Genomic DNA, 24,792 nt, shown 5'->3' on the forward strand with positions numbered 1-24,792 from the left:
CCAGCATGGGTCTGGCATGGATTCACATGCAAACCCTCCCGTCTACCCTCTGCGGCTCTTCACTTGGTCATACTGCCACTTCACGTGCTACCAAATCTGAAGATGGCTGCCAGAGGCGGGGTTTAGGGAGATGGCAGTCATTGGCTGTGGTCAGTATGACGCAGAGATCAGTGATTGGTTACTACTACAAAAGACAGATCAAAAACGAAACTGATACTGATGTTTCTTTACCGAGGATTCCCAGCCTGACGACGGGGAATATTCATGAGCATGTGAATCCATGCCAGACCCATGCTGGAGAACAACAGTTACAGGTAAGTAACTTGTTCCTTATACTGAGAAGAGGAGAAACTGGAGGAATACAGAGCCCAAAACAAACAAAGGACTGTGACATTGCGCTGAGATATGCCCACGAAAGCTTAAAAAGGAAAGGGATGGAGAATGGGGAGAAAGAGAGAGAGAATTGGCGAGATACGCAGGTGTACTGCAGAAAGAGGACGTGCAGTGATCTATGCCAAAGAGAAACCCGAGGGAACATTAGCAAAATGCTGTGTCAAGTAGAGAAGGAATGGAGAGAAACGGATGTGAGGTGTACTCATCACAGACAGAAGCTAACTGGTGGTATGACTGAAAAGGAACAGAGGTGGACCCAGTGCTCCAGATAAGATTTGGAAGTGGGAATATTTTGGGAGTAAATCATTTTTTAGGGAGTAAAAATGTAAGTCGAATTCCCAATGAGAGTACCTTATACACGATTTAAAAATGTTTTAACTGGAAAACTGAAATATTTTTGTAATAATTATCTCTTTGAACCTTGTTATTCCTACACATTAAAAGATACATGTTTACTTCTTCTGCTCAGGCAGTTATCATAGGGACAGTGTTACCAAGGGGACTGGTCATTACGACCAGACAACACCAAAAATCTCTTTGACAAAGCTATCAGAGATGCAAAACATGAAATGCACAGGAAAATCAGGCAGGCTAAGGTGGCTGGGGGAATCCCGATGATGAGACTCTTACAAAGACTATTAAAAATCGAGGCAGAATACAGGGCTTGGTTAAAGAGATCGAGATACTCTGCCAGTAACATAAGAAGGCAGCAGATGCATGAATCACTACAAAGTAACGCCACTTGAACCATATGGCAAATCCTCTCACTGGCCAAAGGGGATAGTCCTGTGAATAACGTGAACCCCATCAGTGAGGAAATGTGGTTAGACCATTTAGCTGCTTCATCCAAGGCTCCTGGCCTGCAAAATCTCAAAGGGATGGAATGTTCCATGGGAGTTATCGATAGGCTTGGAAGAAATATGCACAGCCATCCAGGGCTTGAAAAGCTCTCGTGCTCCAGCACCAAATGGACTATCAAACGTGACATTAAAAAAAGACCTGGGCAAGTGGGTCACAATACTGAAAGTCCTATTTGATGGGGAAATTTGAGCATCATGGCGGCAGGCAATACTGCTGCTGGTGTACAAAAAGGGTGATGGAGATTTCGACGAAAATGAGACTCCTCATTATTGGATGTCACCGCAAGTTATTTGGCACCCTTGTACTGGCAGCATTGGAAAATTGGGTTGCTACCTCCAATGTATTGCATCCAATGCAGACAGGCTTTAAACCAGGGTCGGCCACCGCTCATAAGATCAGGCTGTTGGACAAACTGATCCAGGATCAGTTGTACGCGAAGGAAACCAGGGCTGTATCGATTATTTTTTTTTTTGATTTCTCTGCAGCTTTTTTTTTAAATGTAAACTATTTTTCGTTTACGTTTACAACATATTAATGCAGGTATCAATCAAACACATAGAGTGAAATGCAAGTGTATACAGAATCTTTGGTTTGCTTACATCTTTACCAAATATCAGTCCCATAGGTCCCTGACTGTGTCATTTGCTCCACCTGCTTACTAGCTAAGTAGCAGCCGAACGGGGCCCATATATCTTTGGGCCTGTTAGTCTTTAAACCATGCATGTATCGTGGGGGCTGATCGAGCCTTCCAGCTTCTAAGGATGTTACGTTTAGCCACTGCCCCTGCCACGTGAAAAGCCTCTGTGTCTTGATGGATACTTTCCCTATATCCCCTAATAGGTATTTCTGTGGGGTGGCAGGAATGTGGATATCCAGTATATTGGTGAGTGACCGCGACCCCCGTCCCAGAATTGATGCATTCCCAATACATGTGAATGGAATTAGCATCCAGGGTTTTGCACTTGGGGCAGAAAGCCTGTTTATTTTGATCGAATTTCACAATTTTCTTGGGGGTGAAGTGTAATTGATTGAGAATTCTGAACTGGACCAGTCTGAGGTTTGCGTTGAGGGAGATGGATTTAGTGAGCTGGCAGTATCTCGTGTATTGCGTATCATCTATTGTTATATTAAGGTCTCTTTCCCATTTTGTTTTCGTAGATGGGGAGGTGGGGGGGGAATCGGATTGTGTCGCGCTATATAACGTGGCTACTCCCCCTTTGAACCCTTCCCGAGTTATGATGCTTAGCATGAATGGGTGGGGGGCCGGCTTGGCTGGAAATGAGGGCCATTTGTGCCTGCATGCAGCTTTGAGGCGATGTTATTGCAATGTGATGGTGGGTCCAAACCCAATTTTTCATGTTTTTTTGTACCTCCTCCAGTGTTACCAATTTACCACCCGGGAACATGTCTCTCAGTCATTTCCTTCGAGGGATCCCATGCTTTCTGTAGCGTTGTGAAATATGGGAGCACTATTGGGGTGATGCCAGAGGGGGGAGAAAGCGCTATGATACTGTGCACCCCACCCTACGGAACATCCCAGCCCACGCCAGTACCGTGCAGGCTACTGGGTCCACCTCTGGTCCGGCCACATGACTTAGTGAATATCATGGATCGTATATCGGCAGGTGCGGCCGCATATTTCTCCACCTGTACGTGGGCTTATTTGTCTGTGCTCTGGAACCTTCTAAATTGTTCTTGTGCAGCATAATAATAAAGTTTAAAAAATCTGGGTAGTCCAGCCTACCGTATCGTGCTTTTCGCATAACTTAGTCCAACTAATTCTCACCGCTCCCCCTCCCCATACAAATTTGGATGCTAGCTTCTGTAGTCTGGCAAATAACTGTTTCCCTGGCCAAATCGGGATGTTACTGAATAGGTATAGGAGGTTTGGTATCACAACCATCTTCAGCAGGGCTATGCGGCCATACAGTGAAAGCGGGAGTTTATTCCAGAGTTTTAATTTGGTTTCCAGCTGCAGAATGTTATGATTTGTAATTGGCATGTTGATCGGTAGCCACAGTAATACCCAAGTAGCGAGCAGAGCATGGGGACCAGCGAAAGCCCTTCATGCCATCTGATCGTGCCGTCTTCTGTGTCGGTGGGATAATTTCCGACTTAGCCGGATTTTGTATCCAGAGTATTTAGAGAATTATTTTACGTCTGACATCACCAGGGCTGAATTTATTTCCGGATCCCTGATAGACAGCAAGGTGTCCTCTGCGTAAAGTGATATCAGTTGGGGAGGACCGCGTAGCCGAACACCCCGACCCGTATGTCTATGCCGTATGAATGCGGCCATTCTCATATCATTCCCTCGATGGTGAGGGCTATGATGAGGGGAGATAATGGGCAACCCTGCTGTGTACCCCTATATAGTGAGAAGCCGGGCGAAAAGCTATGGTTTGTTTTGATTCTTGCCCTGGGGTCCTTGTATAATAATCGTTCAAAGCCCAGAAACTGTGGACCGAGCCCCAGCTGTCCCAGCATGGCATACATGTACTTCCAGGATACCAAATCAAACGCTTTCTCAGTGTCAAGAGAGATGGCAATCATCTTTGCTTTTGGGTCTAATTGGGATATTATGGCAAATGACCTACGAAGGTTCAAAGAGGTGGATCTCATGGGGATAAATCCTGACTGGTCAGGGGTGTACCAATTTATTCATATGGGGGTAATAGTCTGTTCGCAATAGCTTTAGCAAATACTTTGGTGTCCCTATTTATCAGCGATAAGGGGTGGTAGGATGTGGGTTCGTGCAGAGGTTTCTTCAGCTTGAGCCGGACCGTGTTGATTGCTTCCCTCATGGACGAGGGTAGTGTTCCAGCTGATATCGCCTCCTCCCACACTTCCATTAATTTAGGGGCCAGTTTGGCCGTGTAGCAATCTACCGGGAGAACGTCTGATAGGGGGGGTGGTCTTCCCCCGCTGTCATGTCTTTTATGGCCTGCCCAATTTCGTCTACTGTAAGGGGGAGATCCAATACCCCTTTACTCTTGTTCCAGTTTGGGGAGCGGGAACGATTTTATGTACTGCTCTAATTCACTTGTTGATACCTGGTCTGTGTTTGCATACAGTGATTCGTAGAAATCTAGGAAGAAACTTAAACGCACTGGCCTGAGTGTGTACTGTCCTCTCGCCCCCCCACTATACTTGTGATTGGTTTAATATTGTGTTCTCCTTTGATTAGATTGGCCAGGGTCTTACATGTCTTGTCCCCTTCACCTTATCTCCTGGCCCTCATTGGGTGGGTAATGTATATTATTTCCCAGTCTGCAAGGCTCCTATATTTCTTTAACTGTTCTTGTAAGGGCGCGGTCATGTTCTCCCCCGGTGAAAGTGCATGTGCTTTTTAAAGGGAGCGCAGGGCAACTTCTGTGTGTTGTATCTCTGAGCGGATCGCGCGTAGTGTACCATGTGCCCATGACAGTAAATGACCCAATAGCCAGGCCTTGAATGATTCCCATACCGTGGCCACTGACCCCACTGATCCCGTATTGCGGTCAAAATATTCTGTGATGTCTGCCCTTAGCGGTTCTATAATGCCTTCATCTTGTAACATGGCCGGCAGCATCCTCCAAAGTGGGGGGGCCCTGCACCCAGCTAGCCCCACCCTCTACCAGCAGCACCGGAGAGTGGTCTGACCGCATTCGTGGGAGGATTAAACATTCTTTTAAATGGGGATTGTATTCTGGGGAGCACAGCCAATAATCTATGCGGGAGCTTGAACTATGTACCAGGGAATGGAAAGTATATTCCTCTAATCTGGGGTGAAATTCTCTGGAAACATCCACGAGAGGTAGATGGATCATACCCTGAAAGATTGTATTTACCGCTTTGGTAAGCACCCTAGGATTTCTGGTGGTTTGATCCATCTGCAGGTTAAGGATTGTGTTAAGGTCCCCACCCCAAATAACTTTGGAGTCGCCCAGTGGGGAGATCTATGTGCAGGTAGAAGTCAGGTTTGTCCACATTTGGACCATATGTATTGAGCAGTATGACATCTTGAATGCCCAGTGAACCACATATGATCACGTATCTCCCAGCTGGTTTCCACTTCTGTGACTCTTGCGTTTACCTTCTGCAGGTCGGCTCTAATGGAGGCAATGTTGCTGCCTAAGTTGTTGAGTTTGCCGTTCATTCCAGAAAAGCCATCCTGCCGCGCTGCCATATATGGGTCCATATTCGTTTCTATGTGGGACAGGCTCACAGTTGTTCTTTTGGGTCTCCTCAGCTTCCTCTGTAGTGTTCACGTTTGTGTAGGCATCCATGGGGCCCCTCTTGTTGCCTTTTTCACCATGTGTCATGGCCTCGTCTGGCAGACCCTCAGGCATTATGGTGGTCTGCTGTGCGAGCCTGCCTGAGACTGCTGATACTGCCCGGCCCTCAGGTTGCATTGAACTGGGGCTCTATGTTGCCACTCCTCACTCCTCTCTCGCTGCCTTTAGTGTTAAGGGGACTGTCCCCACTATGTATCACCTTAGTAGCGCACTCCTGTTATGGCAGGTGTTCTCGTGCAAACACCGCTCTGGTCCAAGAATGCCTGGTTCCAGGCTGCAATTTTGGCACTTTTGACAGTTTCGACCCCCTGGGGGCGTGTTAAGATAGCCAGTGACCACTGTGTTTCACCATCAGTTCTGGCCAGGAGTGCTGTGCTTGTCCTGTTATTCTCTCCCTCCAGGGGCTCTAGTGTTGTATGATCAGGCCCACTCCGGCTTTTGCTGGCGGTTATGTGTCAGTGTAGCATGTGACCACGTGCAGTGCCTTCTGCACCCAGAGCATTCACCGTGCAGGGCTTCCGCTTTGCTAGCGTGGGGCCGTGTTACTGTGCAAGCATGCGATCGCTGTGTTCCTCCGGCAGCCTTTCACTATTTCAGTCCGCGCTCCCCCACTGCTGTCGTGGGGGAGCCCCTGTCGCCTTGGCAGGGGGCTTGTGTCCTCTGCCTATCCCTCCATCAGCACAAGCCCGTGTTGGTATAAGAGCCGGTACCCATTATGGGCCGCAGCAGCCTTCCGATGACATCGAGCCCGCCCATGTATTATCGCCGTGGGGGCTCGCACTCGTTCTTTGCAGGAAGAGTATGTTATTGAATAATGTATGCTCCTACACCTTGTGGATGCGTGCTCCCGGCCCCGCGTGTGCCTTGAGCTGCCTGGTGACTTCAATCGGGGAGAAGGGCAGGCTGTATGCGGAGTGCCTTGCGTCTTATCGCCCTCTACAGCATGGCTCACTCCGGATTTGGCGCGCAGACCCCTTACAGTCTCCGGGGCCACGCTCACAATAAAGCAGTCTCCTCGGGCAAACTGCAGCGCATTTCTTTGCCCTCCCTTCACCGCCCACCCCCTCTGCCCTCCAAACCAGCTCAGTTAATACGGGAGTTCTTCGTGTCAATGGAGTGTGTTTCCAGGCAGCTGAGGCTCATGAAATCCGCAGAATTTTCTTCACAGCATTTATAGTATGCGGAGCTCAGAACTTAACGCAGCTTTTGATTCTGTCAATCGAACAACTCTTTGGCAGAAGCTGCGAGAATTGGCTTGTGTCAATTCTTATTATGCTGCACACTACTACAAGAATCCAGGTGAGACTAGATATGTGGGCTGTCTTTCGGGTACAAAGGGAAGCAGTAGGGGGTGGGGGGGTGAAACAAGGTTGTGTGCTGGCCCCCCTGCTGTTTAACCTGTACCTGACTGATCTGCTGGTACGCCTGCTAAAAATTGCAGGCTGCCCTGTCCAGCTTGGCGACCAACGCCCCCCCTCCCCCTCACCATTGCATGCTTGTTGTATGCCGATGATCTTGTCATAATGGACCGTACAATCAGTGGGGTGAAAGCCAAGTTTGCAGAATTGTTAAGATACTCTGCACTAGAGTTTGATAACCGCAGAGATTGTTAGATTGTTATAACATCAAAGAAGCCAAAAAATGAAAAGCGAACAGTACGACTGCTGCCATCGGTAAGTTTGCTAAGCGAACAGCAGGCTATTCAATTAAAGACATTATGCTGTAGAGTTTTTGCCCAGCCATACTGTACGGATTCGAAGCTATAGCCATGAAAGATCTGAAATGCTTTAACATAATTGAAGGGCATTTTTGGAGAAAGATGTTAAATGTACTGCCCTCCACCCCTATGGAACTCCCACGCCTTGTATCTTGCAAAAGAAAATTGATCAGTGGGACTGGGTATGTAATTTCGATCACCTAAGCACCCTGAAGAGCTATAAATATGTTACCGGTTTCCTTAAACCAAAGGCGTACTTGTTACAATCCCTGAGTTTAGACATCCGCAATTTAATTCTATGACTAAGAACTAATCGACTTTCTTTGCGAGCGGTACTGAGGGATTCTCTAAAAATACCACGCACCAAGCCCTTTTGTCAGTTGTTCAAAAACATCCCGGAAACAGCACAACATGTACTTACCGAATGTTGTAAGGTTGTCTCTATATGTGCTTATTGAGCCATTTTCTTAGCTATTATGATTCAATTAAGACTGACGAATAATGGAACTATTGCAATAAAAAAACCTTTTATTGTTAAGTGCTAAAATATATTTTATCTATTCTTATGAGTCAGTCTCATGATGAAATATGGAGATATTTTTTTTTTATTACCACACATAAGATGTGATACGGTTTACTATATATATGATCGTGTAAATTGTTTTGTAAAAGTTTGTATGAACTAATACAAATAAAATAGTTTCTTCCTGTGGTACTACATGCACTAGTGGTCCAAACATATTCCTGGAGCTGCATGGGTGTAAGCAGGGGAACATGGTCCTGCGTGTCTGTTTCCTATTTCTTATTGGGAGTATTTTATACTCGCCATTTTTTTTTTGGGAGTATTTGCCTATTTTTAGGGAGTAAAAGAGGCCGATACAGCCCTTATCTGTTGGGCACGGTGAACCCATAGGTCCGTACACAATGCTGATGCCACTGCCTTGAAACTGACACTGAATGTGCCGACGAATGAGGTTGTGTGAGAAACCAGACTGCAAGATGCCAACCTGACAAGCGAACATCCAAACCAGGCAAGAACCCCAGTGACTCTATCCTGGTACACCACAATTAATTTCGAAGGCAATAGACACAGGAGAGGGGACTGGGAATCATTCATGGAATGCTCCTACTCATATTAAGATATTGGTATTGAATGAAGAGAAAGCAAATCTTTACTGGAACACTCATATTCGTCCCAGTACTAAGATATTGGCATAGAGTGAAGAGCAAGAGAATCATCTCTGGAATTCTCATACTCATTCCAATAAAAATAAAGTAACCACAGGGAAAGACCAGCCTATCTCGAATATTTACTTTCTAAGAAATCAAGGAGAGAACCCTGGGACATTAAAGAATAGAAAATCCTGTCAAACCCAAAGTAAAACCAAAGACTGTGATCTAAAGATTGAAAATCCAGCAAGTCAATAGAGGATATTTAATTGTTGGATAAAAATGCTTATGAGAGGAAAATCGCCACTACAAAAGTAAACGGGAAGAGCATGATAAGGATCAAAAGAGTAATCCAAAGTGAGAGGATTATACATTTAAAAACATAATATCAGAACTCTGTGACTTAAATTAACTACTTAAGAATAACTTATTGAACTGAACTTGGCAAAGAACCCGTTTACAGTAGAAGGGAGTCAATATTGGTAGGGTTAGAATAGGTTAGTTTGACGATGAGTGTGGATCATACCTGCCCCTCTCACTGATGAATTTGGACACTAAGATCTTTGCCAAAGTAATTGCCTATCGCTTCCTCCCGGTCATGTCATATATGATTCATGATGACCAGTCAGGCTTCGTGTCTGGGAGATCCACGTCTCATAACATTAGAAGGCTGTTTAATGTCATGTCGCAAATTGACCAGAGTGCGAGTGCAGTTGCGGTCACACTGGATGCCCAGAAGGCATTTGACATGGAGTCCTGGAAGTACATGTGGCTAGTATTGGAAACCATGGGCATAGGCCCCAACATGATTGCATACATCAAGTTATTATACACCTCCCCAGTAGCCAGGGTCCGAGTCAACTCCCAAACATCCGGCCTGTTCCCTCTCTTTAGAGGCACCCGACAGGGTTGCCCGTTCTCCCCGATCCTATTCGCCCTGGCAATAGAGCCAATGGCAGACCATGTCAGAGAGCGCCACTCGCGTAAAGGGGTACGACTGCAGGACACTCCTGAAATTATCTCACTCTATGCGGGTGACATCTTATTGTTCGTTGGAGACCCTGCTGTTCATCTTGACCCAATCCTACGCGACATAACCCGCATAGGCACATACTCCGGTTTCACTATTAATTACACTAAATCCAAACTCTTTCCCCTTACTAGCTGCACCCTACAACCAGCCACTGAGTACCCGCTTAGCTGGTCCCCTAACGGGATCAAGTACCTTGGAGTCCAGGTGTCCCTACCAAAGATAAATTGTTAACAGACAACTACCTGGTCGCGGCAGAGAAGGCCGAAGCCAAAGTGGCGCGGTGGTGCTCCCTTCCGCTATCACTTGCTGGGAGACTCTCACTTGTTAAGATGATATTACTCCCTAAAATGCTTTACATTTTCAGCTACGTACCTATTTGGCCCGGAAAGAAATACTTCACCAATTTACAGAAGCTGTGCGCTCAGTTCCTATGGTATTCTGGCACTGTGCGCAAAAAATGGTCTGATATGACACTCCCCTATGATAGAGGTGGATTCACCGCCCCTGATATGCTGCGCTACTGGATCACAGCACAGGCACAGTTTGATTCTTACTGGTACCCTGGACCCACTCCTCGCCCCCATGTCAAGCTGGAGACTCTGGCGGCAGCAGGCACCAGCGTAATGTCATTAATACTACATCGGCACTATGAGCCGAACTCGCCCATTGACCCGGTTCAAACCACTGTGCAAGCCTGGGGTCAGATATTCGAGTCGGGTGCCGAACAACACCCATACTACAAATGGCTACCCACCTGGCGATTTTCTGGGCTGGAACCCACATATGACACCGCCCTGGCGCGACACTGGGAGACCCTGGGGTACCTTGCCTTAACCGATTTCTACCCAGACAGGCAGTTCATAACACCACAGATGTGGAGACCGGGGCGTTCGGGTTCAGCACTGGAGCTCTTGCAATTCTATAGACTCCGGGCCGCCTTCCGAAATGCTTGGCCTGACTTCCCTGATGAACCCCCGGACTCCCCTGGGATTGCCTACATCGCCAATTCGGGTGGCGCCCGTGGGGTGGTATCTGCACTGTACAAACCTTTACTAACTGCTGCTCCACCTCTGCCCTCCAAGGCCCGGGACGACTGGGCCTCCAAGCTGGATTTGGAGCTCACTGATCACCTGTGGGAAAAGATGTGCTCTCATACCAATAGTGTCTCCCTAAACTTCCGCTATCGCACCATACAGTACAAATTGCTGAACAGGCTGTGTTACACCCCGCGCAGGATATCCGGGTTTGCACGCTCCGGCCCACGGCTCTGTCCTCGCTGTGGCGCGGAGAGTGCTGGCCATCTGCATATGTTCTGGGACTGCCCGAGGCTGGCCGAATTTCGGGACAAGATCCTGAAAACACTATCCGAAATCTGTGACACTGTTGTTGACCCTGACCCGATTGGGGTTCTGTTTGGGATGTGGCAGACTGAGGGTGCTAAAAGCATGGCTAAATTCCTGAATGTGAGCTGTATAATTGCTAAAAAATGTGTTTTATAGAACTGGAAGTGCTCCCACACCCCTCCCCTCATTCCAGAAATGGCTAAACTTACTCACATTGTCCCGAAATTGTGAGGAGTTCCTTGGTATGCTCACAGCTTGCTCCCGCCCCAAAAATATATGGTCCGCCTTCAACAGTTACCTTAACAGCATAGACATGTCCCCCCTCTGAGGGCATCTCCCCACAGCCGCCTCCGTTATGTGCTGCAGTATCGGAAGCTTCTTGATGCCCTATTTCCTACTTGCTGTTGTATCATTGTCTTTGTATACCACTGTATTCATTCATGTGTGTATCAAACCCTGCAATTGCTCTGATGTATGTGTATGCTATATGCCTCTGCCAACAAAAAAAATGTAAAAAAAAAAAAAAGAATAGGTTAGTTTGGACAGTGGACTGATTCTGATTTGGACTCTCACTGACGAGCACCTTAATTCTGATAGGCAGGGAAAACCCTTTGTATAGGGAAAGATGGACATTTGTTCCTTTTAGTTAAGTCATCAGTGGAAATGAACAATCAGAAACTGTGTTATTCTGATCCACCAAAGTCCACACCAGAAACTTCCAAGCACCTGTGGTTGTAACATTAAAAAAGAATTCTGGAAAATGATCTATCGGGTTCCGGGTGAACTACCAGTGGCTCTGCATTGTTACATTCTTCTACCTATTACTACCCTTAGTCATAAGTTTACATCTCTTTGTGACAACAGTGTTCTTTAACCATATTGTTTTTAAAGCAGAACATGCATTTATTTTATGAAGATGCGATGCATTTCGGACACCATTCCTTTTTCACGTATCTAGACTAATCCAAATAAATAAGATAACATGCATGCATTGTATACATTGTCATATCATGACGTTACCTGAACATCAATAACTGTGCTGTCCTGCTAAAATCTGTCCTAAAAGAAAAATAGCAGACGTCAATGGTTCTTAATATTTTGATGGTACCATGCCATCCATATATTATGCAATATACATGTACATTTAATATCTGTACATATCTCTGCTACTATTGCTCTAGAAATGGAGATTCTGATTTGGTCACACTATACTCCTTACCTGACCGTTTTACAACAAAACACGGTCCCAGTGCTACAAACAAAACATCACAATGCATGTAAAATATCTTAAGTTAATATGGCTAAGGAAGTAAACCACCTGGAATGTATTTGCCTTGTTAGAAGAAGTATTCTTTGCAGTTGTGTGACCAACTTCGTAGCCCATCACAGTGCTCAATATCATTGCAGTGTTCACCTAACCTACCTCTTCGTGTGCTTCCATTAAATAGCTTCAAATGGAGCTTTATGCAGTGACATCATTGCGTTAATGTGCGTGACACAATCATTTACGAGAAATAGATATATTTACAATGAAATAGTGTTATATTTGCCATTCTAAGTCCTTATTCGAAGAAAAAGAAACATTTTAAGAACAATGTATTTCAACCAAAGGATCTTATTGCTAATGTCCCATGCATCCTGACTAGGTTATGTGTGTGTGAATGTCAGCATTCTGCTTTATATAATATGTAGTAATATAATAATAATTTGTCATTCTGCTTTATATATGTAGCTTCTCTCCCTCTCCCCCCCACACCACATTTAATCAAATGTTTTCATTACTATGGTCTCAGTCTTTATTTCTAGGTATTCCCTTGCCGGGACAAGCACATAGCCCCAATTGTCTGACCCTGTGGGCCACTCGTTACACTTCCTGTCACACACCGCTAAACAGTATAGGCGGAGGCAGGGTGGGGTAGGGAAGCCCTGAACGGCGTAGCTGGTTAACAGTGAAAAGAGGCTGCAGAAGAGCAGTAAATAAATAACCCACGTGAATCCCATCACCCAGCCTGATGGCCAACACACTCCCCTATAAATGCAGTTTTTTCTTCCGTTGACCATTGGATGTGTACTGACAAATTGATAATAAATTGTTGAAAAAGCATGGGACAAATGTCCCCTTTGGTCAGATTTCTGGCTGCCTTGTATGCACCCCTGCCTGATAACCCCTGCCCCCCTATGAGGTAAACCTTCTGTGATAAAATCCATGCCACCTTTTTTGGCCCTCAGGTGCATTTGTAAAGGGTTAGCTTTTTTCCAACTGTAGAATCTTTGCATGTATTTTCAAATCCTTCTCTTTCAGCTAATGTTATTATGATCACTGCATTGGTATCTTAAAACTTTAACTACAGTAATTTGCTTTATTTGGGTCTTCCTGACTGTCAAACTGCTGCTACATTGCAACGAGTTGAGAACCTTGTGTCCAGATTTTATGTGGTCTTGATCCTGGGAATCATTGGCCTTCTGCCTTTGCCTGTCAGACAGCAAATGAAGTATAGAGCCTTTGGCTTGATTCACAGGGGTCTTCATATTTCCTATCAAGCCAACTGAACGAGGTTTATCTTTCTCATGGGGCGAGACCACAAAATGAACCAACTTCTGATCGCAAAATTCAACATTACGGTGAGCGTTGGGACTTTCTCCTGCAAGGATGCCACTTTGTGCAAGTCTCTGCCCTAAGGTTTATTTCTGAGCTTATAAAATGTTGCAAAGACATTTTAAAACCTGGCTTTTTTGTTCGGTAGGCAAGACCCACTGGAGATGGAGGCAAATCATTTCATCAGTAGCCTCTGCTTGTAGGTGCAGGACTCTGCAACAAGAGTACTCCACTCAGCCTCTTTTCCCCAGCAGCACTAATGCACAAAAGGATGGTAGACGGACCCCCAATCAATCCTGTGTTTAGCCAATCGTAACTCCTGATAAAAAAGGCATTGAATATTTTGTTTGGGGAGATGGGCAAAGCCCCCGTTTGACCGCATTTTGTCTCTGGATTCTCCAAGGTTGATGTTTTTTATGTGATGCTTAACATGTACTTGTATGCATACATATACTCTCCCCATAGTAACACCTAGATCTTCCTCATTGCATTCAATGCATCATGCTTTGTACATGGAAATATCATGTTGTGGCATGCTTTTTACTTAAGCCTGCATACCAACTCGCATGATTCAGACGTTTGTGCATCTTAGATCAGGATGTAGAGTACTCGCTGGCAGCTCCTGCTACCTGGAGTGACTATTCGGTTGGTGTAGTAGCAAATGATACAAATTAAATGGCACTTGCCCAGAGTCCTGTTGAGGTTAAAATGATTCAGGCTTATATCTGGAGTGACCGGGACATACCCCGCCAGGAAAATCTAGGGGGCGATTAATATTGGTCTTTTGTGAAAGACAATTTTGTCATTACCATGAATATACAGTATCAAACCTGGGGAATAAGCTAAACTTTTGGGAATATTGCATTATTGAGACAGGGATTTCTGGAAAGACCAACTATGCAAGCACTGAAATTGGCTATCAAGAAACCTGGATTCTGCGGAAGGAAAATAAAAGTTGTACAGGGCAAGGTTTCCAAAACCTGGGGCTGCACTTGTTCAATTGTGAGGCAAGTGAGATAATGATTTGGAGGCCCTATTAATGAATGCATATTGAATGGAGTAGGTCCTGTGAAACACACTATAAACCTCTCCAGGAATACTCTGATCAAGTGCGTTACAAATTCGCTGGGGGTTTTACATTACCCCATACTTCAAGGTATCCCTGGGCATTGGAATGAACTCGAGGCAAGCGGGAGCGACAATCACAATATTTATTATTTTGCCTAATATTATCCTTGTCTTAATAAAGTTACAGGGGCTGAGGTATGCCATCACTGTTTAGAGCCTCCTGCTTTTGAAGTATTGGCATTGATTGCAGTATGGCATGATGCCAATGCCCAGGTTGAAACGCTTCAACCTTCCAGCCAAAAAGGTCTAACCAATTAGAATAAACACATCAATGATTAAAAGGTTCAAAGACCAATAACAGCATAGGTTATTCTCAGTAAAAGTTCTTTCATGGTGTGTATAGAATGGCAGAAACATGCAAAGTGGTAATTTATTAAGGCTATTCTGCATTTCAACAGGCGTTGTTAAGGTGGGGATACATGGAGTGTTGGAGAACCATTGGAAAATGAGATTCAAACTCAAAACCTGGAAGCACTGGATAATTTCACTACCTCTGTGGTAAGGCAATTCTAATGTAAGGTTGTCTCACAGTGGTGAATGGTGAAGGGGGATATAGACCTTGCTCAAACAGTGTAATGAAACCCTTGGTTCAGCAAAAGTGTTAGTTGATGAATGAAAGAGCTGGTGTTTAACTGAGAAAGCCAAAGGCCATTCGACAAAAGCAGGGCACAGAAGAATGGAGTAAAGAAAAAGGAAAGGAGTGTAAAATCGGCAGGCAGACATGAAACGAGAGACTGGCCATATGCAACCAAAACGAGTGTGAATGTGAAACAGGGGTGGGAACCATAGATTTTGGCAAGATGGGTTGTGGGGCAAGGCAAGAAGGGAAAAGAAACGTGTGAGGAAGGAGGGGCGAGCTGCAGCGGACCCTTTTGACATTTTACTGTAATAACTACCATACTCCTAGTCCAAAGCCCCCATTTAGCCCATAACCCTTCCTCAATTCTTGCCATAAAGAACATATTTGGTATTGCACGATTAAAAAAAAAAAGTGGAAATTGCAACCACGGGAGCCCAACACCCATTGTTTAGAAGCATGTCAGCATCTTTACTCAAAGCATATGTGTGCGTAAATACATACAACTGGGTTTGTAGTCATGTGGACAATATATGGAATTTGCTTGTTAATAGTACTTTACAACAAGCCTGGATCTTCTAAGCCACAGCTTAACTGTTAGTCTGCGTTATCAAGCAAGAGTTCAGGACCTTTGTGTCAAACCTTAGCAGGTCTGAAAACTCTCCTAACACACTGGTATGTATTTGTCCAGATTCATGTTTGTAAACACAAATTCATTGTATGTGCCCTCTCCAACAAATGCAAATAAAATATCAATATCCAACAGTAGCCTAACAAAGAAGCTTTCTAGACTTTTGCAAGTAGCACATGAAAGATCCATTACTGTTTCAAAATGGGACGGCACGAAAGAATCTATGGGATGGGCAAACCTACTTGACTTCAGAATGTGCAGCAGAGAAGCTTCTTTCAGCTCAGATTAACAGCCCACTCTCATTTGTAGAAGGAAAATCCCAGAAAAGGTTGAATTTCTGGATTGGCAAACAATTGGTTGTCCTCTGCTCTATACATTGTAATTGTTTATTTATACAGTGCTTATGCGTAGGTGGAGTGCTTCAAAGTGCTTTAAGGTGGGAAGGGAACAAGGGAATATAGTTATCATTCTTAGGCCTTGAACTTTTCAAATGATCTAAACAGAAAAACTAGCATACTAGGCCTGACTGCATTTCTCCTAGCACAAGTGTATGAATAGAGTTTCGACCAGCTAAGGAGGGGGGGGACAGAAAAGGTGGGGAGGGTGGACATGACAAACTTACTTGTCATAGTACATTTAGTTAGTGCATGCGTACAGACAGAGGTGTGAGGATGAGGGGGGGGGTGGGCCTGGACGTCCAGTCCAACAAGGCCCTGGGTTAAGTGCAGAGAGGTTGCCTTGCTCATGGCGCATAAGCAGAAAGCGCAGTAGTGCTGAGGCGTAGTGCTGTGGTCTGGAGGCAAATGCAAAGACTGGCTGGGGGCCTGGGACCTGTTAGGCTCTGGAGGTGAACCAGGCAACCAGTCAGCAAAAACTGAGCAGACTTAAGGAGGATGGGGAAAAAGAACGGAAGTTAGCAGGGTAGAGGAAGAGAGCAGAGGAAGGTCTTGAGGAGTTTCCAGAATTTAAGGTGCTCTGGCTCAAGACAGAGAGGCAGGGAGGCTTTTGCAGAGGGAGGCACCTGCAGAGGATAAAGATCTACTCCGAAATCTCTGTGAAAGCGGCTCACCTGCAGAGAGTTGGAGGAGGGTGAACAGAGTACTCTAGAGGGAGAGAATTTCGGAAGAGAGCGTTGTAGATAGTGCAGGCCCCTGGCCCAGAAAGCCTTGTGGACTATGCAGAGCATCTTGAACTTGATCCTTGCAGCCACGGGGAGCTAGTGGAGGACTTTCAGCACCGGAGAGATGCAGTACCTGGGCTTGAAGCCATGGATAAGTCTTGTGGTTCTGTTCTGGGTGAGTTGTAGAGGATGGAGAGTAGAAGTAGGAAGGTTGAGAAAGAGGCTGTTGCAATAGTACAGACTAGAGAACCAGGGCTCTCGAGGTAGTGAGCCTCTGGGGGAAAGTGAGAAAAGGTAGAATACCTTTGAGGAGGTGCAGTTGGTAGTGGGACTTTTTGGAGATGTGTGAAGAGAAGGAGTGAGTTGAGTCGAAGAGGACTCCAAGGATTTTTACCTCATTGGTAGGTAAGGGCGCAGGGCCAAGGGAGGCCGGCCAGTGTGATTGTGGGAAAGCAGGAGCAGGGGTCCCAATCGCTGTTTTACTGGCATTCAGGCAGAGATTGTTAGCAGCACACAGGACTGAATTGCGGTTTGACACTCGGGGATGAGCGAGGAGGAGGAGGCTGAGGGTAGCCTAAAAGAGAGCTGTGTATTATCCGCATAACACTGAAAGTTAGAGGTAACGGTAGGGATCCTGTGGAGGAGGGGGGCCATGTAGATTTTGAGGAACCAAGGGGACAACTTAGATACCTGGGAGACACCACAAGTGAGAGAGTGATAATTGACTGTTATGGACTAGAAAGGGCAATAAAACGACCACCTCCTGGATCCAAGATGGGGGGGGGGCAGTGAGTCACTTATAATGGTCCTTCTCCCCCACTCAAATTGGAACTCAATGCTCCTCTTGGACAATGATTGAATGGGCCATCAGTTTGTTGTGACACTGCTTGGAAAACCCAGTGGCCCTTATTGTGGCGGCTGGAATGGCTAATCGAATCCACTCAACAATTAACAGATTTCCTCTGGGGTTATAAAATCGGTGACACTTAATCCAGATTTGATGTACTATTGGCACCCAGTGAAGGGCTCGGCCAAACACGCGGCTGGAAATGTGTATGAGAACTGCTAGATAATGTCCCTGTAGTGTTCCACTAGCCACCAAAGCCCATTCCCTGGGTGCTGCCATTGTTGTTTTCGTTTTTTGAAAAAAGGTCTGACCCTCCAAAACCCCTGTCCCCTCCTTCCCATCCAAACCCCTTACGTCATCACCCAAAACTCCTCCTCACCCCCAACTCTCTCCTCACCCGTCTCTGCTGCTCCTTCCCAATCTTATTTTTTTAAAAAAAAATATTTTTGAGAGATTGGGTTCACACGATATGCACAGTATGAGGACTCCCTGCGCTGGTAACTGCCTGAGCCCTTGCTGAGGCCCTCGTTCCGCTTGAGTATGCGTAGGCTTGCGCTGACAAGCCATTATTGGCCCTGGAACGCCACCTGCCGCGAGGGTGATGACTTATAATTTTTTTCCCCTTTTTTCTGGCACATCAAACAACCTAGGCATCCACTGCAAGTTGCAGTTAAACAAATGTCCGCTTGCCAGTGTATACAGCTTTGTTTTCACGAACCAGCGTCCTGTCCTAAAAGAGCAACAAGTTATTGATAACGAAATGGCGAATAAGTTACTTCTACTGAGACGGAGTAACGACTTGTTACACTGCCTTTTGCCAGTGTAAATTTGGTGGCTTCCTTTTATTTAACATTTCACATGTTCTTCCTTCTACCATGACCTTCTGTGAATGTTTTTTATTTATTTTATTTATTTGCATTTGTATAGGGCATCGAGGCACTGTTACAAGAAGCTGTTGGACTTAGGATTCAGAGAATATACAGAAAGTATCTAGTTGACCAAAGGTCTCTTGGTTACACATATGCAGGCAAGGATACACACAATGCATGACATGAGTTATACATGCATTTCATACAAACAGCTTAGTCTTGATGGCTTTGCGGAAGGCTTGGTGGGACTCGATCATTCTTACGTGAGGTGGGAGTGTGTTCCAGTGCGTAGCTGCCTGGGTGGGAAAGCTGGAGCCACCGGCACGCACCTAGCGTGTTTTAGGCGTGACAATCGTGTTGAAGTACCACATTCTTAAAGGGCTTGTGGCAGTGTGCTTGGTGATTCTTTGGATCAGGTAGGGAGGAGCAAGTTCATGGAGGCATTTGTGGGTACGGGTGTGTGTTTTAAAATCAATTCTTTCTTTCACAGGTAGCCAGTGGGCCTGTCTTCTGATTTCGGAGATGTGATCTCTTCTTGCGGAGCCTGTGGCTGCCCTAAGTGCATTATTTTGGACTAGCTGGAGTTTGGCCATGTTTTTATTGGAGGTCCCAGCAAGAAGGGCATGGCAGTAGTCTAGCCTAGATCCGATTATTGCCCTGGTGATGGTGAGGCAGTTCTGGCGCAACAGGAAGGGCCTGGCTGCGTTGAGGACTTTAGAGTAGTATGCTGACGATGCAGCGATGGCATTGACCTTTCTATCCATGGACAGATCGGAGTCAAGGTAGACTCTGAGTGTCTTCACGTGGTTGGAGACCTTGATGGGAATGTTGTCAATGGTGAAAGAAGCGTACTGATCTCGGAGGTTACCCAGGGTGACCCTGTAAGGAGGAGTTTGGTTTTTTCACTGTTGAGGCAGAGCCGGTTCTCTGCCATTTTGTCCACTGTATGCGATTAAGTATGTTGTGTAAACCTTATGTAATCACTCTGGCTCCCCTTGCCATGCAGCGCTTGTTCCTTGGCTTTTCAGTTGCCATAAAAATAAAATTTGCAGAAAATTTACAAAACGTATCCTGGCCATCTGTTCTTATGGATTTAATTTTGACCAATAGTTGGAGATGTTTGCTGTCCTTAAGTCTTAGTGCTAGGTTTTTTAGTTTAATAAGGGCATAATGCATACAGACATCAGCTATGCAGCAAAACGGATTGGAGATTTTATACTACAAACTTATTTTCATTCTTCTGCCCAAATTGCCCAACTTAAATATCTATGGTCATTCCTCCTACTTTATCCAGTATATCACACACTGAGGTGATGTGATCCTAGACCTTGCCCCCTAGTTTGCTGTTTAGCAAGGCTCCATTTCGCATTTTTGGTGTTGGAGTATTTAACTCTGTGTTTTGAAGGTGAAAATAAAAGGATACTTACTTCAGGGAGCAATAAAAGTCAGCTGTGATCATAAAGACTAATAAAAATAAATTTTTCTTTCCTCATGCGTAGTAGTTGAGTGCTTCTTTTTTCCTTTTTAAGGACTTTTCATGTCAGGTAACCTAACAAAGCCTCCTTCTTGCAGTGGTTTCTGCTGGTGCCTATGGTCTGAACACATCAAAACTGCAGAAAACCTGGGGACGACTAGACATATGCAAATCAATTACACCTTACGTGTTTTTACACTTATTTTTAAATCAGGGGTGTATTTGCCCAATTTTAGGCAGCAAAACGCAGGTATGCCCCTTACGCAGAGGGCTACTGATGGGACACAGTGATGTGTACCATATGCTGGATGTTTGTTGCTGTATGTTCCTCGTTTCTTATCTACATTGAGCAGATTCCTTTATTGCTGCACAACTGCCACATTAATATGTGTCCTCTTTTGTATGGAGGTCAGCACTTAAGATTCTCCTTGGCCTTTTTAAAAAGGGGGGGCTGGTAATACTACAAATCCCAAAGACAGTGGAAATGGAAGCACGTGGTTGCACCCCCAAAAACAGGATTTGATTTGGCTCAAGGGTGAAATGTTTTTGCCATTAGGCGATGCAGCTGAGGAAAGGTGAGTTGATGGCCTGTTATCATATGCTAATGAAACTCACTGCATGCACCTCTCTTCTGCAATTAACATTTCTAAAAAAGTTGCTTTTGACATGAATATGCATCTAGTGATGTAACTTTCCCCCCTTTTATTTTTTCCTTTTGTCTCAGCAACTCCTTCTGGAACGTTTCCTTAATCGAGTAGCAGTGGCATTCAAGAACCTTTTCCTAGCAGTGGGCGACCACTTCGAACTATGTTTGGCCAAGTGTCGGACTTCTTCACAGGTTAAGAACTGTGTGTGTGTGTTTGTGTGTGATCAATCAAAGTTGATCCGATAAGCATGATGGAGAGGTCTCATGAAAGTATGTGATTTCAGGAAAGGCAATGTGTCCATTGTATTATGCGAACCATGCACAGTGTAGCAGTGGAGGCAATGTCTAAGAAGTGCCAGATACAATTTGTCCTAGAAGTGTAAGATTGATATGTAATGTAGCAGAGTTGTAGGAGGTCTTATTGAAAGACCTTCAAAGTACTACAATTAGGCTAATTTATTAGGGATGCATTCAGGGTGCCTGGAGGGGTCTTAGCAGAGTGCCATGCAACAGAACATGCATAGTGAACTTTCCACCATTGGCTCTTTCCTAGAGCTGCATGTGCTTTGATATTTGTCGCCTTCGATCTGAGAATCATCAGAACAGTTGAAATACCTCATGTCAGACCATTTGCCTTTTGTCCAATAATTTGAAAGACCCTGTGGCCGGCCCGACAGCTTCAGTTTCTAACCGCATCTTCTGCTGAAGGGAGTCCTCTTACTTCACTCCATTTCTTCAGACACTGTTTCATATTGTCTTTACAGCTTTCCACTTCTGAAAGATAACTCCAAGGGTATTTTAATTTTTGTAAACTGGTCCTGCTGGTTGTGGGTTTGGTAAATGTTACAGCTCATCGGCGGTTCCCTTGTGCCAGATCTAACTTTCTGTACTGTTGGCCTTTACCCCCATATCGCCCTCTTTTTAAAAACAAGAGAAGTATTTTTGTATGAAGTGGCAAATTTGGACTGCAGAAATCTTCTTGGCCATCTATCAGTCCTGGCTCTCCTAGTCACAAGAAGGTGCTGCTGCATCCACCCTACTCTAATCCTGTTAAAGGACCATGCACTGCGTTTTCGCGCTTTTTTCAAAGAGATTTTCTCATTTTTCGATTAAATCGAGCCTCAAGCTCCACCGTTCTACTTCCGATCAACGGGGACCCGTTTCGGAATTTCCTACGCCCCTCAAGGGTGAAGTTTTCGTCGAGTTACGCTTCTTGGAGGATTCCAGAAGATCTGAGGCCTACCATGGACATGGCCTAGGACAAGGGAAGCTCGACACCCGGATCCAAGCTGTTCAGGAACGGCCCTGAATGCGGGTTACAGAATGTTTTCAAGGAGGACTAGCATTCGAGATGTCTCTACTGCCTTCATGAGGACACGACGCACGTGGAGAAGGACTGTGCGTTCTGCAAGAACCTATCAGAACGGACCATGAGGGATCGTCGTTCCCGCCTCGTCAGCTGGCTGGAGAAGGGCCCAGCAGGTGAAAGAAGAAAAGGTCAGAGCGGCCTTCTAAGTCCTGTGAGGGCGCCCCGGCGATGGGGGCCCAACAGAAGGCTAAGCACAGCGAGTCCGCGGGCACCGGGAGCGCTGAACGGTCGGGCTCTTCGGCTGCCAGGCAGGGCGTGCCTTCCCCGGCACCATCGACCACGAGCCAACGCTCTGGTTCGGGGAAGAGGAAATCCAAGAACCCGGGTAAGCTTCTGGAGAAGCCCCGGTTGATCTCGAAGGATTCGGCCGAGGGGGAGCGAGGCGGTGACCCTCCCTCAAGGTGAAGGCCTCAAGCGCGCCAAAAGTTGCGAAGGCCTTGATTCACTCAGCTAAGGCCTCTATCGAGGTAGTCGCGGCGGCCCTGGCGAAGCCACACCAGTGGAGGCAATCTCGGGGCCCAGAGTTTCCCTGCCACCGCGGAGGGAATCCTCTTTCCAGTCCATCGACAAGACCCCTGTGAAGACCCAGGTGGGAAAAGAAGGGGGCGGTGGCCATCACGGACACGGATTCAGCCTCTGAGGAGGAGCTGGTGGAAACCGTGAAGAACCTCAACGAGAGGTTCGAGAAGGTACGATCCCACAAGAGGGATCTCGAAGAGGTGGTCAAAGAATGCGACAGTGGCGTCGACGAGGCCCCAGTGGAGGAGCAGCCATCCCTCCCGTCGCAGCCATTGCTCGAGCCTCAGGACAACTCGACTGCCATTCTGATGGCAATCCAAACCTTATGCACGGAGATAAGGACGAGATTACCACGAACCCCGGCGGACGATCCAGAATCGGGCCCGTCGGGAAGCCCTCCGAACAAGCAGAGGAGAGTTCATCCCTCCCTGCCCTTCTTGCCCCCACGACCTGTGGAGCCCTCATCCCCCTCACCAGACCCCAGGGATGACACGGCGACGGATACAACGACGGGAATGGATGACGATGGTGGTGACGAGGGGATGGACCTTCCATCACCACTCCCTCTGGCTTCCCCGCCTGACAAAATTGGCTCCTTTCACGACATGATCGCCAGGGCATCCGAGCTCTTCCAGCTCTGCCCCGAGGAACAGAAGGAGGGTTTCCTCTATCAACGGCGAGAGGCCAAGAGAAAGACGGTCCCCACGGTACCGTTACTCAACGATATCTGGGACGAGGGACTTGAGATCCTGAAGAACCCGTCCACGACGCCTGCCAAGAGGGACGAAGAAGTACCGGGTCCCCGACGCCGCCGCTTTGTGCCTCAGGGCTCAACCTACGCCAGATTCGGTTGCCTCAGCGGTGGCCAAGAAGAAGGCGGCGGGGGCGACAGCCTCAACCTCTACTTGCCCACCTGATGGCGAGGGTAAGAAATTGGACGCCATGGGGCGACGGGTCATCTCGTCAGCGGCGGCGACAATTAAGGCGGCCAACGCCTTAGCGATTGTGGCCCGTTACGACAGGGAGCTATGGTACAAGATGGCCCCCCTACTGGACTTCCTACCAGAGGACAAGAGGGCGGAGGCCCTGGAGATTATGCAGGAAGGTGTGGTGGCGTCTGACCACGCCATAACGGTGGCAACGGACATTGCCGACACCGGGTTTCGCCAGTTAGGCAACAGTGTTTGCCTTCGACGACGAGGCTGGCTCAAGGCGACAGACTTCCGTCAGGACGTGCAGACTAGGGTTTTGGACATGCCGTTCGACGGCAACAACCTGTTTTGGAAAACAGTGGATGAGTTGCAGCAGGCCATCAAGGCCGACACAGAGACGGCCCGAGCCCTGGGAGTCCTTCAGCAACGATGGCCCTTTTGGAGCGCCAGAGGCAGACAGGGGGCCTCCAAGGGTTCAGGCGGTGGCTCCTCTACATACCGCCAGACGGCCCGCTCCTCGTCCCGGAGGCTTACAGAGGTCGCGGCAAGCAAGGAGGATCTCGGCGTCTTCGCAAAGGAGGCCACCGCAGCAAGGCCGCCTCCAAGCAAGATTGAACCGGCCCTAGCGTCGGGCCCCCACTGAAGCACCCCGGTGGGAGGCCGGCTTGCGAAGTTAGTCAGCGTGTGGGAGTCCATTTCCACCGACCGTTGGGTGCAGGATGCCCTGGCCCACAGGCACACTCTTGAATTCCAAAAGAAGTGTCCCCGCATTCCTCCCATGGCCAGGAAGGAAAATCACGTCCCTCAACTGCTGTTGGAGGTAAAGGTGATGCTCAAGAAAGGTGCCATCAAGCTCGTCCCCAAGAGGCTCCGGGGCTCCGGAGTATACTCGAGATACTTCCTCATCAGAAAGAAGACAGGCGGTTGGCACCCCATCCTGGACCTATGTCAGTTGAACAAATACATCAAGGCACAGAAGTTCAGGATTGTCACTCTCCAGCACGTGCTGGGACAGCTGGAGGAGGGTGACTTCCTATCGTCGTTGGACTTGGAGGATGCTTTCTTCCCCATCCTAAAAGGACATTGAAAGTTCCTCAGATTCGTAGTCCAAGGACGCCACTACCAATTCAGAGCTCTGCCATTCGGACTGAAGTCGGCACCCAGGGTGTTCACCAAGTGCCTAGCACCAGTGGCGGTGCGGCTCGCCTGCATGGGATCCACGTCTACCCCTACCTGGACGACTGGCTCATCCGTGCAAGGACAAGAGAACTCGCCGTCGAGCACACAGCG

General features: G+C 46.9%; 1 protein-coding gene across 2 annotated transcripts in view; it reads left to right on the forward strand.

Moving 5' to 3' along the window:
- The window catches only part of SPRING1 (SREBF pathway regulator in golgi 1), a 196,725-nt gene that overhangs the window by 125,066 nt on the left and 46,867 nt on the right, over positions 1–24,792 (forward strand). For both annotated transcript variants that reach the window (XM_069619216.1, XM_069619217.1), the window contains exon 5: positions 20,761–20,874. In XM_069619216.1, the coding sequence (XP_069475317.1) occupies positions 20,761–20,874 (114 nt within the window). The remainder of the gene's footprint in view (positions 1–20,760; positions 20,875–24,792) is intronic.

This window comes from Ambystoma mexicanum, chromosome 10 (assembly GCF_040938575.1).
Source record: "Ambystoma mexicanum isolate Mex_15411 chromosome 10, UKY_AmexF1_1, whole genome shotgun sequence".
NCBI lineage: Eukaryota > Metazoa > Chordata > Amphibia > Caudata > Ambystomatidae > Ambystoma > Ambystoma mexicanum.